We start from the raw sequence: 14,046 nt of genomic DNA on the forward strand, positions 1-14,046 counted from the left end.
ATAGTGTACAGACACATGATAATGGGAATAATGTGAATAAGGTTTAGTAGTCCACAATATAATGTCCAGTCAAGTCCGATCAAAGATAGTCCGAGGGTCTCCAATGAGGTAGATGGGAGATTTCAACATGCAGGTAGACTGGGAAAATCAGGTTGGAAATGGACCCCAGGAAAGAGAGTTTGTAGAGTGCCTTCGAGATGGATTCTTAGAACAGCTTGTACTGGAGCCTACCAGCGAGAAGGCAATTCTGGATTTAGTGTTGTGTAATGATCCTGATCTGATAAGGGGACTAGAGGTAAAAGAGCCATTAGGAGGCAGTGATCACAACATGATAAGTTTTACTCTGCAAATGGAAAGGCAGAAGGGAAAATCGGAAGTGTCAGTATTACAGTATAGCAAAGGGGATTACAGAGCCATGAGGCAGGAGCTGGCCAAAATTGACTGGAAGGAGGCCCTAGCAGGGAAGACGGTAGAACAGCAATGGCAGGTATTCCTGGGAATAATGCAGAGGTTGCAGGATCAATTTATTCCAAAGAGGTGGAAAGACTCTAAGGGGAGTAAGAGACACCTGTGGCTGACAAGGGAAGTCAGGGACAGCATAAAAATTAAGGAGAGGAAGTATAACATAGCAAAGAAGAGTGGGAAGACAGAGGATTGGGACTCTTTTAAATAGCAACAAAAGTTAACTAAAAAGGCAATACGGGGAGAAAAGATGAGGTACGAGGGTAAACTAGCCAATAATATAAAGGAGGATAGCAAAAGTTTTTTTAGGTACGTGAAGAGGAAAAAAATAGTCAAGGCAAATGTGGGTCCCTTGAATACAGAAGCAGGGGAATTTATTATGGGGAACAAAGAAATGGCAGACGAGTTAAACCGTTAATTTGGATCTGTCCTCACTGAGGAAGATACACACAATCTCCCAAATGTTCTAGGGGCCGGAGAACCTAGGGTGATGGAGGAACTGAAGGAAATCCACATTAGGCAGGAAATGGTTTTGGGTAGACTGATGGGACTGAAGGCTGATAAATCCCCAGGGCCTGATGGTCTGCATCCCAGAGTACTTAAGGAGGTGGCTCTAGAAATAGTGGAAGCATTGGAGATCATTTTTCAATGTTCTATAGATTCAGGATCAGTTTCTGTGGATTGGAGGAGAGCAAATGTTATCCCACTTTTTAAGAAAGGAGGGAGAGAGAAAACGGGTAATTATAGACCAGTTAGTCTGACATCAGTGGTGGGGAAGATGCTGGAGTCAATTATAAAAGACGAAATTGCTGAGCATTTGGATAGCAGTAACGGGATCATTCCGAGTCAGCATGGATTTACGAAGGGGAAATCATGCTTGACAAATCTACTGGAATTTTTTGAGGATGTAACTAGGAAAATTGACAAGGGAGAGTCAGTGGATGTGGTGTACCCCGACTTTCAGAAAGCCTTCGACAAGGTCCCACATAGGAGATTAGTGGGCAAAATTAGGGCACATGGTATTGGGGGTAGGGTACTGACATGGATAGAAAATTGGTTGACAGACAGAAAGCAAAGAGTGGGGATAAATGGGTCCCTTTCGGAATGGCAGGCAGTGACCAGTGGGGTACCGCAAGGTTCGGTGCTGGGACCCCAGCTATTTACGATATACATTAATGACTTAGACGAAGGGATTAAAAGTACCATTAGCAAATTTGCAGATGATACTAAGTTGGGGGGTAGTGTGAATTGTGAGGAAGATGCAATAAGGCTGCAGGGTGACTTGGACAGGTTGTGTGAGTGGGCGGATACATGGCAGATGCAGTTTAATGTAGATAAGTGTGAGGTTATTCACTTTGGAAGTAAGAATAGAAAGGCAGATTATTATCTGAATGGTGTCAAGTTAGGAGGAGGGGGAGTTCAACGAGATCTGGGTGTCCTAGTGCATCAGTCACTGAAAGGAAGCATGCAGGTACAGCAGGCAGTGAAGAAAGCCAATGGAATGTTGGCATTCGTAACAAGAGGAGTTGAGTATAGGAGCAAAGAGGTCCTTCTACAGTTGTACTGGGCCCTGGTGAGACCGCACCTGGAGTACTGTGTGCAGTTTTGGTCTCCAAATTTGAGGAAGGATATTCTTGCTATGGAGGGCGTGCAGCGCAGGTTCACTAGGTTAATTCCCGGAATGGCGGGACTGTCGTATGTTGAAAGGCTGGAGCGATTGGGCTTGTATACACTGGAATTTAGAAGGATGAGGGGGGATCTTATTGAAACATATAAGATAATTAGGGGATTGGACACATTAGAGGCAGATAACATGTTCCCAATGTTGGGGGAGTCCAGAACAAGGGGCCACAGTTTAAGAATAAGGGGTAGGCCATTTAGAACGGAGATGAGGAAGAACTTTTTCAGTCAGAGGGTGGTGAAGGTGTGGAATTCTCTGCCTCAGAAGGCAGTGGAGGCCAGTTCGTTGGATGCTTTCAAGAGAGAGCTGGATAGAGCTCTTAAGGATAGCGGAGTGAGGGGGTATGGGGAGAAGGCAGGAACGGGGTACTGATTGAGAGTGATCAGCCATGATCGCATTGAATGGCGGTGCTGGCTCGAAGGGCTGAATGGCCTACTCCTGCACCTATTGTCTATTGTCTATTGTCTATTGTCAGGACCGCTCTCTAGTTAGTGAAATGGTACAAAAGCTATGAATCTGGAGGTGTGCGTTCTCATACTTCTATACCATTTGCCCGACGGGAAAGGGGAGAAGAGGGAGTGGCCAGGGTGCGACTGGTCCTTGATTATGCTGCTGGCCTTGGCGGGCAGAGTGAGGTGAGGGTGGAGTGGATGGTCTGGGCTGCGGTGGGTTCTCTGGGAGATGCATGGGATAACATTGCTGCCCTCTCTGCCCTCAGGCATCTACATCCTGGACCGGCGCTTCAAAGGCTTGGACGAGTGCTGCAACCAGCTGACCTCGTTTCTCTACAGCTTCTGCCAGCAGTCCCGGCGCCAGAGAATCATCCAGAGGAACCGCACCGAGCGTCTCTCTGACCTGCTGGACTGGAACTACCTGGGCCGGGTAAGCAGGGGTTCGGCAAAGAACCGCCGAGAGGGTGAGGGAGCGTCCCAGACACAGAGCACGGAGCACAATGGAAAGAAGGAACTGCACATGCTGGCAATAGTCAATAGTCAATAGTCAATTTATTTGTCACATACACATAAATGTGCAGTGAAATGAAAGATTACCCGCAGTTCAACAATAAGACCAATAAAAATAAGCAATAAAAATATGCAATAACTCACACAATCATAAACCAACAGCAAACAAAAGAAACATCCATCACAGTGAGTCTCATCCAGTCACCTCCTCACTGTAATGGAAGGCCAGAATGTCCAGCGGATCCAACATATTATCCACCAACATTTCCGTCACCTACAACAGGACCCCACCACTGGCCATATCTTCCCATCCCCTCCCCTCTCTGCGTTCCGCAGAGACCGTTCCCTCCGCAACTCCCTGGTCCACTCGTCCCTTCCTACCCAAACCACCCTAACCCCGGGCACTTTCCCTTGCAACCGCACGAGATGCAACACCTGTCCCTTTACCTCCCCCCTCAACTCCATCAAAGGACCCAAACATTCTTTCCAGGTGAGACAGAGGTTCACCTGCACCTCCTCCAACCTCATCTATTGCATCCGCTGCTCTAGATGTCAACTTATCTATATCGGCGAAACCAAGCGCAGGCTCGGCGATCGCTTCGCTGAACACCTGCGCTCGGTCCGCATTAACGCAACTGATCTCCCGGTGGCCCAGCACTTTAACTCCCCCTCCCATTCCCAGTCTGACCTCTCTGTCATGGGCCTCCTCCAGTGCCATAGTGAGGCCCGCCGGAAATTGGAGGAGCAGCACCTCATATTTCGCCTGGGCAGTTTGCGGCCCGGTGGTATGAACGTCGACTTCTCCAACTTCAGATAGCTCCTCTGTCCCTCCCTTCCCCTCCTCCTTCCCAGATCTCCCTCTATCTTCCTGTCTCCACCTATATCCTTCCTTTGTCCCACCCCCGACATCAGTCTGAAGAAGGGTCTCGACCCGAAACGTCACCCATTCCTTCTCTCCCGAGATGCTGCCTGACCTGCTGAGTTACTCCAGCATTTTGTGAATAAATCGATTTGTACCAGCATCTGCAGTTATTTTCTTATTCTCTTCCCCTGCCGTCTTCTGCCGCGGTCAGGCTGTTGGAGTTGCCACGTCGGGGCGGTCGGGGCTCCCGACATTGAAGCGCCGCGCCGGACGGTGAAAGGTCCACTTAATACGCACAAGGATACAAAGTGTTGGAGTAACATAGAAACATAGAAAATAATTTTGTTTACTTCAGAGATACAGCGCTTCAGCCCACCGAAACCAGCGATCCCTGCACATTAACACTATCCTACACACATTTAGGGACAATTTACATTCATACCAAGCCCATTAACCCACAAACCTGCACGTTTTTGGAGTGTGGGAGGAAACCAAAGATCTCGGAGAAAACCCCCACAGGTCACGGGGAAAATGTACAAACTCCGTACAGACAGCACCTGTAGTCAGGATCGAACCCGGGTCTCTGGCGCTGTAAGGCAGCAACTCTACCACTGCGCCACCGTGCAGGTGCAGTAGAAATAGAAATATACATAGAAACATCGAAAATAGGTGCAGCAGGAGGCCATTTAGCCCGTCGAGCCAGCACCACCATTCAATATGATCATGGCTGATCATCCAAAATCAGGACCCCGTTCCTGCTTTCTCCCCATATCCCTTGATTCCATTAGCCCCAAGAGCTAAATCTAACTCTCTCTTGAAAACATCCAGTGAATTGGCCTCCACAGATTCACAACTCTCTAGGTGAAAATGTTTTTCCTCATCTCAGTCCTAAATGGCCTACCCCTTATTCTTAAACTGCGACCCCTGGTTCTGGACTCGCCCAACATCGGGAATACTGTTCCTGCATCTAGCCTGTCCAATCCCTTAAGATTAATCCCTTAAGATTAATCCCTTAAGACTCAGCAGGCCAGGCAGCATCTCTGGAGAACGTGGACAGGGGGCCGTTCTTCAAACTGATTGTGAGGAAAAAAAGGGGGAGAGGCGGAACAGAGTGCGGCAGGTCGACAGTGGCGAGGGAGATGTCAACTATTTTTTTCCCATGAATATACTCCCTTCTACTGACAAATCAACTTCTAATCAGAAGCATCAAATCAAATTGAAAATTGAAAATCTAGTTTTTGCACCGTGCATTCACAAAGAGCACCGAAGGTCCCCGTGAAACAGAGTGGGTCACAGAGGGAGACTGGTGTGGGTGTGGGAATGTGGGGAGAATGGAGAGAGGGAGGAGATCGAGGGGTCGGGGTCGAATGGGAATGGATGGGGTAGTGATAATGTGTGTAGTGGGAGGACTGGGAGCAGGCCGTTCAACTGTTTTGGAACACCATCAACCACTAGGTAGGAGCTCTTCATCTCTCTCCCTCCATCACTCTCTCTCTCTCTCCATCACTCTCCCTCTCTCCATTACTCCCCCTCTCTCCCCCTCCCTTCCTCTCTCTCCCCCTCTCTCCCCCTCTCTCCCTCCCTCCCACCTCCACCTCCCTCTCTCTCCCTCCCCTCTTTCCCTCCCTCTCTCTCTCTGTCTCTCTCTCTCTCTCTCTCTCTCTCTCTCTCTCTCTCTCTCTCTCTCTCTCTCTCTCTCTCTCTCTCTCTCTCTCTTACGTTAATATTTCCCCTCTTTCTTTCAGTACTACAGTCAGGCCAGACTGCTGGCCCTTGCCAAAGCCTTCCCCGATCAATTCACCATCGACGATTCAGGAACGTCAAGCGTAAGTTATTCTTTTAATGATGAATATGCAGCAGGATCTGAGGAGGGGAGTCAGTGTGACCATCACCCACTCTGGAGAGCCGGTGGCCAGAGATGCTCCTGGTCAATAACCAACAAAACCTTCACCGCCGCTCATTTCCCCTTCTTCCTGTTTCACGTCCCGTCTTCCTCCTTCCTCCCCATCATCTCATCCCGTCTCTTGGCTCATCTTCCCAACTGCCCACCTGCAATCATCCACCTCCCATCCCACACCCATCCCAACATCTGCTGTCCCATCTCCAGTGTACCATCCCACCCTGTGTCCTGCCCCCGCATCTGTACCTGTTCCCAGCCCCCAACCCCAGATCCAGTTGTATCTCCCACCCTCTCCCCGATTGTCTCCCAACTCTTCCTCTTCCAACCCCCTTTTCCACTCCCCCTTTCCCTCTCCATTTCCCACTCTGTTCCTCATCCCCTATGTCATCCCCTATGCCACTTCATTGTCCCAACTCCTGACCCCCCCCCCCACCCCCACTGTCTTCACAATCCCTACATCCTGGTTTTGCTCTTCCCCCCCACCCCGCTTTTCTCCCAAACCCCCTCCTTTCGTTTCCCATGTACAATTTTACAAGAATGATCCCAGGAATAAGTAGTGTAGGAAAATAACTGCAGATGCTGGTACAAATCGAAGGTATCACAAAATGCTGGAGTAACTCAGCAGGTCAGGCAGCATCTAGGAGAGAAGGAATGGGCGACGTTTCGGGTCGAGACCCTTCTTCAAACTGATGTCAGGGGGGCGGGACAGGAAGGATATAGGTGGAGGGAGAACTGGGAAGGGGGAGGGGAAGAGAGGGACAGAGGAACTATCTAAAGTTGGCGAAGTCAATGTTCATACCGCTGAGCTGCAAGCTGCCCAAGCAAAATATGAGGTGCTGTTCCTCCAATTTCCGGTGGGCCTCACTATGGCACTGGAGGAGGCCCATGACAGAAAGGTCAGACTGGGAGTGGGAGGGGGAGTTGAAGTGCTCAGCCACCGGGAGATCAGGTTGGTTAAGGCAGACTGAGCGAAGGTGTTGAGCGAAACGATCGCCGAGCCTGTGTTTGGTCTCGCCGATGTAGAGAAGTTGACATCTAGAGCAACGGATGCAATAGATGAGGTTGGAGGAGGTGCAGGTGAACCTCTGTCTCACTTGGAAAGACTGTTTGGGTCCTTGGATGGAGTCGAGGGGGGAGGTAAAGGGACAGGTGTTGCATCTCCAGCGGTTGCAGGGGAAAGTGCCCGGGGATGGAGTGGTTTGGGTAGGAAGGAACAAGTGGACCAGGGAGTTACGGAGGGAACGGTCTCTGCGGAACGCAGAATGGGGAGGAGATGGGAAGATGTGGCCAGTGGTGGGGTCCCGTTGTAGATGACGGAAATGTTGGCGGATGATTTGTTGGATCCGCTGGCTGGTGGGGTGGAAGGTGAGAACGAGGGGGATTCTGTCCTTGTTGCGAATGGGGGGAGGGGGAGCAAGAGCAGAGCTGCGGGATGTAGAAGAGACCCTAGTGAGAGCCTCATCTATAATGGAAGAGGGGAAGCCCCGTTTGTATAAAAATCAGGAATAAGTTGGTTAACATATGATGGCCGTTTGTCAGCACTGGACCTGTACTCTCTGGAGTTTAGAAGAATGAGGGGGGACCTCATTGAAAATTACAGAATAGTGAAAGGCTTGGATTGAGTGGATGTGGAGAGGATGTTTCCATCAGTGGGAGAGTCTAAGACTAGAGGTCATAGCCTCAGAATTAATGGACGTTGTTTTAGGAAGGAGATGAGGAGAAATTTCTTTAGTCAGAGGGTGGTGAATCTGTGGGATTCGTTGCCACAGAAGTCTGTGGAGGCCATCAGAGATAGATAGATTCTTGATTAGTACTTGATTGATCAGTGGTTATAGAGAGAAGGCGGGAGAATGGGGATAGGAGGGAGAGATAAATCAGCCATGAATGACTGTTGGAGTAGACTTGATGGGCCGAATGGCCTTAGTCTACTCTCATTCCTTATGACCTTGTGACCTTATGTTGCCCGATCTCCCTGTCTCTCGTCCCCTCGATCCCATCTCCTCATCGCCAGCTCCCATCCCATCATAGGGGTGGCGGGGCGCTGAGTTAGGGGTCCACCATACGAGTTCCGTGTGATGTGATCATTGAGGGGAGCCAAGTCATCTCGGGAGGTGGGGAGGGTTAGAGTCACAGCCCAGTGGGAACCAAAGCTGTGGGAGAAGAGCTTGTTGAGAAGGTGCACGTGGAACCTGTGACTGCCCGACGCAGTGTGTGGAACGTGAGACCACAACCCGACCAACAAGGACCACAGGAAGTACCAGCAAGGAGATGTGACCTGGAGACAATGCTGTTCGTTCTGGGAAAATGCAATTACTATTTAGTTCCCTCAAGAGACGGTGGCCCACCTCTTCACAGAGTGTGGATTTGCCAAGAGAGTCTGGAGAGGTTTGCAGGGATCCCTGTCACGATTCATTCCGAGCAGCTCCGTCACAGAGGACTCTGTGATCTACGGACTGTTCCCAGAGACTGACATCGAGTGCTGCTGGAGGGTCATCAACTCGGTGAAAGACGCTCTTTGGTCTGCCTGAGCTTTGTTGGCCTCCCAGCGGAGCGAGCTGTCCGTTGGGGTATGTTGCTGACTGGCCCGCTGCAGACTGCAGGAGTACGTGCTGAGGGACGCACTGAAGCTTGGTGCAGCCAACGCCAAGGCCCTGTGGGGGAGGAGCACAGTCTAGGGTCCTTCCGCTGCTGGACATGGGGGGCAGGGTGTGGTGGAGAGAGATGCCCCTCCAAATAAGGGATGGGATTCCACGCCAGTGGGCCACATGAATGGCAAGGGTGGGGGGGGGGGGGTAAATTATGGTTCTTGGGAATACTACCAAATGTAATGCTAACAAATGGAGAATGTCAGACGAATTTTACACAGTTCTTGTTTTGTACGTATTTTTTATTCCAAATAAAGTTTATGTTGACTTTTTTAAAGTCATGTACCACAGAAACAGGCCCTTTGGCCCACCATCTCCATGACAACCATCAAGTACCTATCCCCACCAATACTATTTCCCACCACGTTAATTCCCGGGATGGCGGGACTGACATATGATGAAAGAATGGGTCGACTGGGCTTGTATTCACTGGAATTTAGAAGGATGAGAGGGGATCTTATAGAAACATACAAGGCAGGTAAAGTGTTCCCGATGTTGGGGGAGTCCAGAACCAGGGGTCACAGTTTAAGAATAAGGGGCAGGCCATTTAGCACTGAGATGAGGAATAACTTTTTCACCCAGAGAGTTGTGAATCTGTGGAATTCCCTGCCACAGAAGGCAGTGGAGGCCAATTCCCTGGGTTGGAGAGGGAGAGTTCGATTTAGCTCTTTGGGCTGACGGAAACAAGGGATATGGGGAATAAGCCGGAACAGGGTCCTGATTTTGGATGATCAGCCATGATCATATTGAATGGCGGCGCTGGCTCGAATGGCCTAATCCTGCACCTATTTTCTGTTTCTATATTTCTATGCTATGAGTCTCTGCCCTCACCACTCTCTCTGACCCTGGCCTTTCTTGAGTTGTGGGGATGGAGGGTGGGGTGGAGGAGGTCATTTCTTCTCGAGGTTCTCTCTGACCCGTGCAAAACCATCCCAATCTCCCAGCCTCTGCTCATAACTGAAATGCTGTGTCCGTGGCAATACCCAATGAATTTCCGCGGGACCCTCACCAATGTAGCCTCGTCCTTCCTGTACCGTGACTAGTGGTACGGTGGCTGATCCACAACCTCTATCCTGTCGCCAGCAAATGGAGGCAAGTATTTCACATGTGTAGGAAGGAACTGCAGATGCTGGTTTAAACTGAAGAGAGACGCAAAATGCCAGAGTAACTCAGTGGGACAGAGGCAGCATCTCTGAAGAGAAGGAAGGGAGTCTGAAGAAGGGTCTCGACCCAAAACGACACCCGTTCCTTCTCTGTAGAGATGCTGTCTGTGTCATTGAGTTACTCCAGCGTTTCGTGTCTATCTTCAGGTATTCCACAGCCTTCTTCACCACTTATCTACTGCCACTTTCTACAGGTACATCACACAAAACGTTGCTTTCTCTTCCATGAACAAGAAGAAATATTTATTTAAATCCCCACTTAGGTCCTCTGACTCCATGCTCCAAGATTGACATTTTAATTCCATGGGCCGTGTGTTTCTGTGGTGATCCTCTTCCTCCCATGAAGCATTTTATGGGGATGCATCACAGCCTGGTTTGAGAACAGCTCCATCCCAGACCGCACGAAATAGTAGACGTGACAAATTGTGGACACAGCCCAGACCATCAAGCAAACCACAGCAATCTGTGGCAATGAATTCCACAGATTCACCACCCTCTGACTAAAGAAATTCCTTATCGTCTCCTTTCAAAAGGTATGTCCTTTTATTCTGAAGCTGTGTCCTCTGATTCTGGACTCACCCACTAGTGGAAACATCCTCTCCACATTCGCTATCCAGGCCTTTCACTGTTCTTGGTGCATCTGTAGGATTGTAAAAGTCACTGGAGACACGCCGAATTTCCTCAGTGTCCTCTGGACGTAGAGGTGTTGTGCCTTCTTGGCTGTTGCACCAATGCAGTTGGTCTACGACAGATCACGGTAATATTGTGGGGCATGTACACCCTTGTAGGAATTTATTAGGTTAATTCCCGGAATGGCGGGACTGTCATATGTTGAAAGACTGGAGCGACTAGGCTTGTATACACTGGAATTTAGAAGGATGAGAGGAGATCTTATCGAAACATATAAGATTATTAAGGGATTGGACACGTTAGAGGCAGGAAACATGTTCCCAATGTTGGGGGAGTCCGGAACAAGGGGCCACAGTTTAAGAATAAGGGGTAGGCCATTTAGAACGGAGATGAGGAAAAACTTTTTCAGTCAGAGAGTTGTGAATCTGTGGAATTCTCTGCCTCAGAAGGCAGTGGAGGCCAATTCTCTGAATGCATTCAAGAGAGAGCTAGATAGAGCTCTTAAGGATAGCGGAGTCAGGGGGTATGGGGAGAAGGCAGGAACGGGGTACTGATTGAGAATGATCAGCCATGATCACATTGAATGGCGGTGCTGGCTCGAAGGGCCAAATGGCCTCCTCCTGCACCTATTGTCTATTGTCTATTGTGTGCTTGGAGTCCTGAGCAGGGCGGCACGGTGGCGCAGCGGGTAGAGCTACCTACCGCCTCAAAGTGCCAGAGACCCAGGTTCGATCCTGACTACAGGTGTTTGTCTGTACGGAGTTTGTACGTTCTCCCCGTGACGACATGGGTTTTCTCCGTGATCTTCGGTTTCCTCCCACATGGCTTGGTATAAAAATTGTCCCCAGTGTATGGGACGTGTTAATGTGCGGGCATCGCTGGTTGGTACAGAGGGCCTGTTTCCGCACTGTGTCTCTCAACTCAACTAAACTAAGCACGTGGGTGAGGCAACAACTCATTTAAGGGTCTCATATAATGTGGTAAGCACTTGAAACACCAAGGCAAGGAAGACCAGGAGTTTAGATTGCATGATGTGAGGGACATGGTGCTTTACTGTTTCTATGCTACATGCATGAATCAAGAATGGAATCCTTCGCTCCTTTTCAAAGTGAAAGTATAATTAAATAATAGAAAGATAGAACATTAGAAAATAGATGCAGGAGTAGGCCATTCGGCCCAACGGGCCAGCACCCCCATTCAATATGATCATGGCTGATCATTCAAAATCAGTACCCCATTCCAGCTTATTCCCCATATCCCTTGATTCCCTCAGCCCAAAGAGCTAAATCGAGCTCTCCCTTGAAAACATCTAAGTGAATTGGCCTCCACTGCCTTCTGTGGCAGGGAATTCCACAGATTCACAACTCTCTGGGTGAAGAAGCATTTCCTCATCTCAGTCCTAAATGGCCTACCCCTTATTCTTAAACTGTCACCGATGGTTCTGGACTCCCCCGACATGGGGAACATTATTCCCCTTAATCACCTTTGACAAAGGTTGTACCTTCTGTAACGGGTGAACTTTGTTTCTCAGAGCTACCATTTCATGGCGACATCATCGTTCAACAATTCGCCCAAGTTTTCGATTGACTCCAGTCCGCACCACAGCGCGAGTGAAGAGGAGCGTTACAGTGAGGAAGAGGAAGCAGAGAAGGATCGCTCCAGCATCAAGATGCAGACCATCGAGGACTTTATCCCCGAGCTGACCAGAACCCTCAAGGCCAGCTTCGGATCGTCGTACACGTCGACCGCCGATAGCTCACGAAAGACCAGCGACAAGACGCCTTCCAGCGGCCCCCCCAGAGGTATCAACACGCCTCCCAACGGCCTCCCCGAGGACAGTAGCTCCGCCGGTACCACCACCTATCCGCTCAGCCCCTCCAAAATTACCTATCCCACCGGCCCCACCAGTGCCACCGCCTATCCCACCGGCTCCACCAGTACCACGGCCGCTGCCCCTCCCGCCCACCCTCGCAAATTGGACATCGACACTCCTCCCATCCGCCGCCCCAAAGCCGCCAACTCCACCAACCCCACCAACGCCAGCAAGGCCAGCAAGAAGTCGTGATCACAGTATCCTGGGTCGTTGCCCAGGAGGCACAAAAACCAAGCAGTGGTCTCACATCCTACATGTCGGTGCCGAGCCGACCTCCAACACACCTGGAGTGGGGAACCAAGCAGAATTGTCAATAAACTGCTGTGTTGACTGGTGCAACAATCCTTTGGCCATTGATCATCTTAACCAACCCCGCCTGGAGGAGGCATGGTCCTGGCTCACTCAGTACATGCAGCGTGAGTTGTGACCGTGGTCCGCTTCACTCCTGTTTGGTCTCTGGTGACATTGCCCCGCGAACACCAGGGTCACCGTCTGGGATTGCCGTGTCCTGGCCGGGCTGGTCCACAACGGGAGACGGTGAAGCTTCCACCTTGGGATCACAGCCTGGCTTCTCAGGTCTCTGACTCTGAGTGGGTGCCCGAGGGGTCTCTCGCTCCACCGGCCGCTGGGTCCAGGTCGGTCTGGTGGTCGATGTGAATCGTCCCCGGCCTCACTGCACTCAGTGCGGGACGGGGAACACTGAGAGCCCGGTTGAGTGGGGCACCTCCCGAGGCACGGGTCTGAAACCCGGACACTCAGTGCCGACACTCCCCGCTGATCCATCGGCTGATGTGACATTCACCGTCAATGAGCCGGCGGTACTCTCCCCCTCTCCCACCCTCCCTCACCCTCCCTCCTTAACCAAAGCTCCCATCTTAACCAAAGCTCCCTCCCTCCCTCGCCAACACCTCCCCAACAGTTGTTACACTCGTTCACCATTTAAATAGTTGTTCATTTCTACAAGAAAATAACTGCAGATGCTGGTACAAATCGAAGGTATTTATTCACAAAGTGCTGGAGTAACTCAGCAGGTCAGGCAGCATCTCGGGAGAGAAGGAATGGGTGACGTTTCGGGTCGAGACCCTTCTTCATTTCTATGTTACTTAATGCTATTGATGGACCTAACGAAGCACCCCCTGTCCCCCACACGTACACGATAAGCGTGGAGTAGGAACATAACTACAGATGCTGCTACAAATAGAAGGTATCACAAAATGCTGGAGTAACTCAGCGGGTCAGGTCGCGAAATGCTGTCCCGGGTCAGAGGGCCCGACCCGCTGAGTTACTCCAGCACTTTGTGATAAGTGTGAGGAGGAAGTGTCGCCGTGGGTAACCATAGAACAGTACAGCACGGGAACAGGCCATTCGGCCCTCAATGTCCATGCTGTACATGATGCCAGTTACACTGATCTCCTCTCCTTGAACGTGATCCATATCCCTCTATTCCCTGCACTTCCATGTGCCTGTGTAAAGCTTTAAACGCCACTGCATCCACCGTCACCCCTGGCACAGAGCCACTGCATCCACCGTCACCCCTGGCACAGAGCCACTGCCTCCACCGTCACCCCTGGCACTTAAAGCCACTGCCTTCACCGTCACCCCTGGCACAGAGCCACTGCATCCACCGTCACCCCTGGCACTTAAAGCCACTGCCTTCACCGTCACCCCTGGCACTTAGAGCCACTGCTTCCACCGTCACCCCTGGCACAGAGCCACTGCATCCACCGTCACCCCTGGCACTTAAAGCCACTGCCTTCACCGTCACCCCTGGCACTTAGAGCCACTGCTTCCACCGTCACCCCTGGCACAGAGCCACTGCTTCCACCGTCACCCCTGGCACTTAAAGCCACTGCCTTCACCGTCACCCC

At 50.7% G+C, this 14,046-nt stretch overlaps 1 protein-coding gene across 1 annotated transcript in view; it reads left to right on the forward strand.

Moving 5' to 3' along the window:
• Nucleotides 1–12,523, forward strand: part of LOC144611291 (glycogen [starch] synthase, muscle-like) — a 79,221-nt gene extending 66,698 nt beyond the window's left edge. The window contains exons 14-16 of the mRNA XM_078430330.1: nucleotides 2,862–3,025; nucleotides 5,713–5,793; nucleotides 11,837–12,523. Of these exons, the coding sequence (XP_078286456.1) occupies nucleotides 2,862–3,025; nucleotides 5,713–5,793; nucleotides 11,837–12,370 (779 nt within the window). The 3' untranslated portion in view covers nucleotides 12,371–12,523. The remainder of the gene's footprint in view (nucleotides 1–2,861; nucleotides 3,026–5,712; nucleotides 5,794–11,836) is intronic.
• Nucleotides 12,524–14,046: the final 1,523 nt, after the last annotated feature.

Source organism: Rhinoraja longicauda, chromosome 40 (genome assembly GCF_053455715.1).
Source record: "Rhinoraja longicauda isolate Sanriku21f chromosome 40, sRhiLon1.1, whole genome shotgun sequence".
In the NCBI taxonomy this organism is placed as follows: domain Eukaryota; kingdom Metazoa; phylum Chordata; class Chondrichthyes; order Rajiformes; family Arhynchobatidae; genus Rhinoraja; species Rhinoraja longicauda.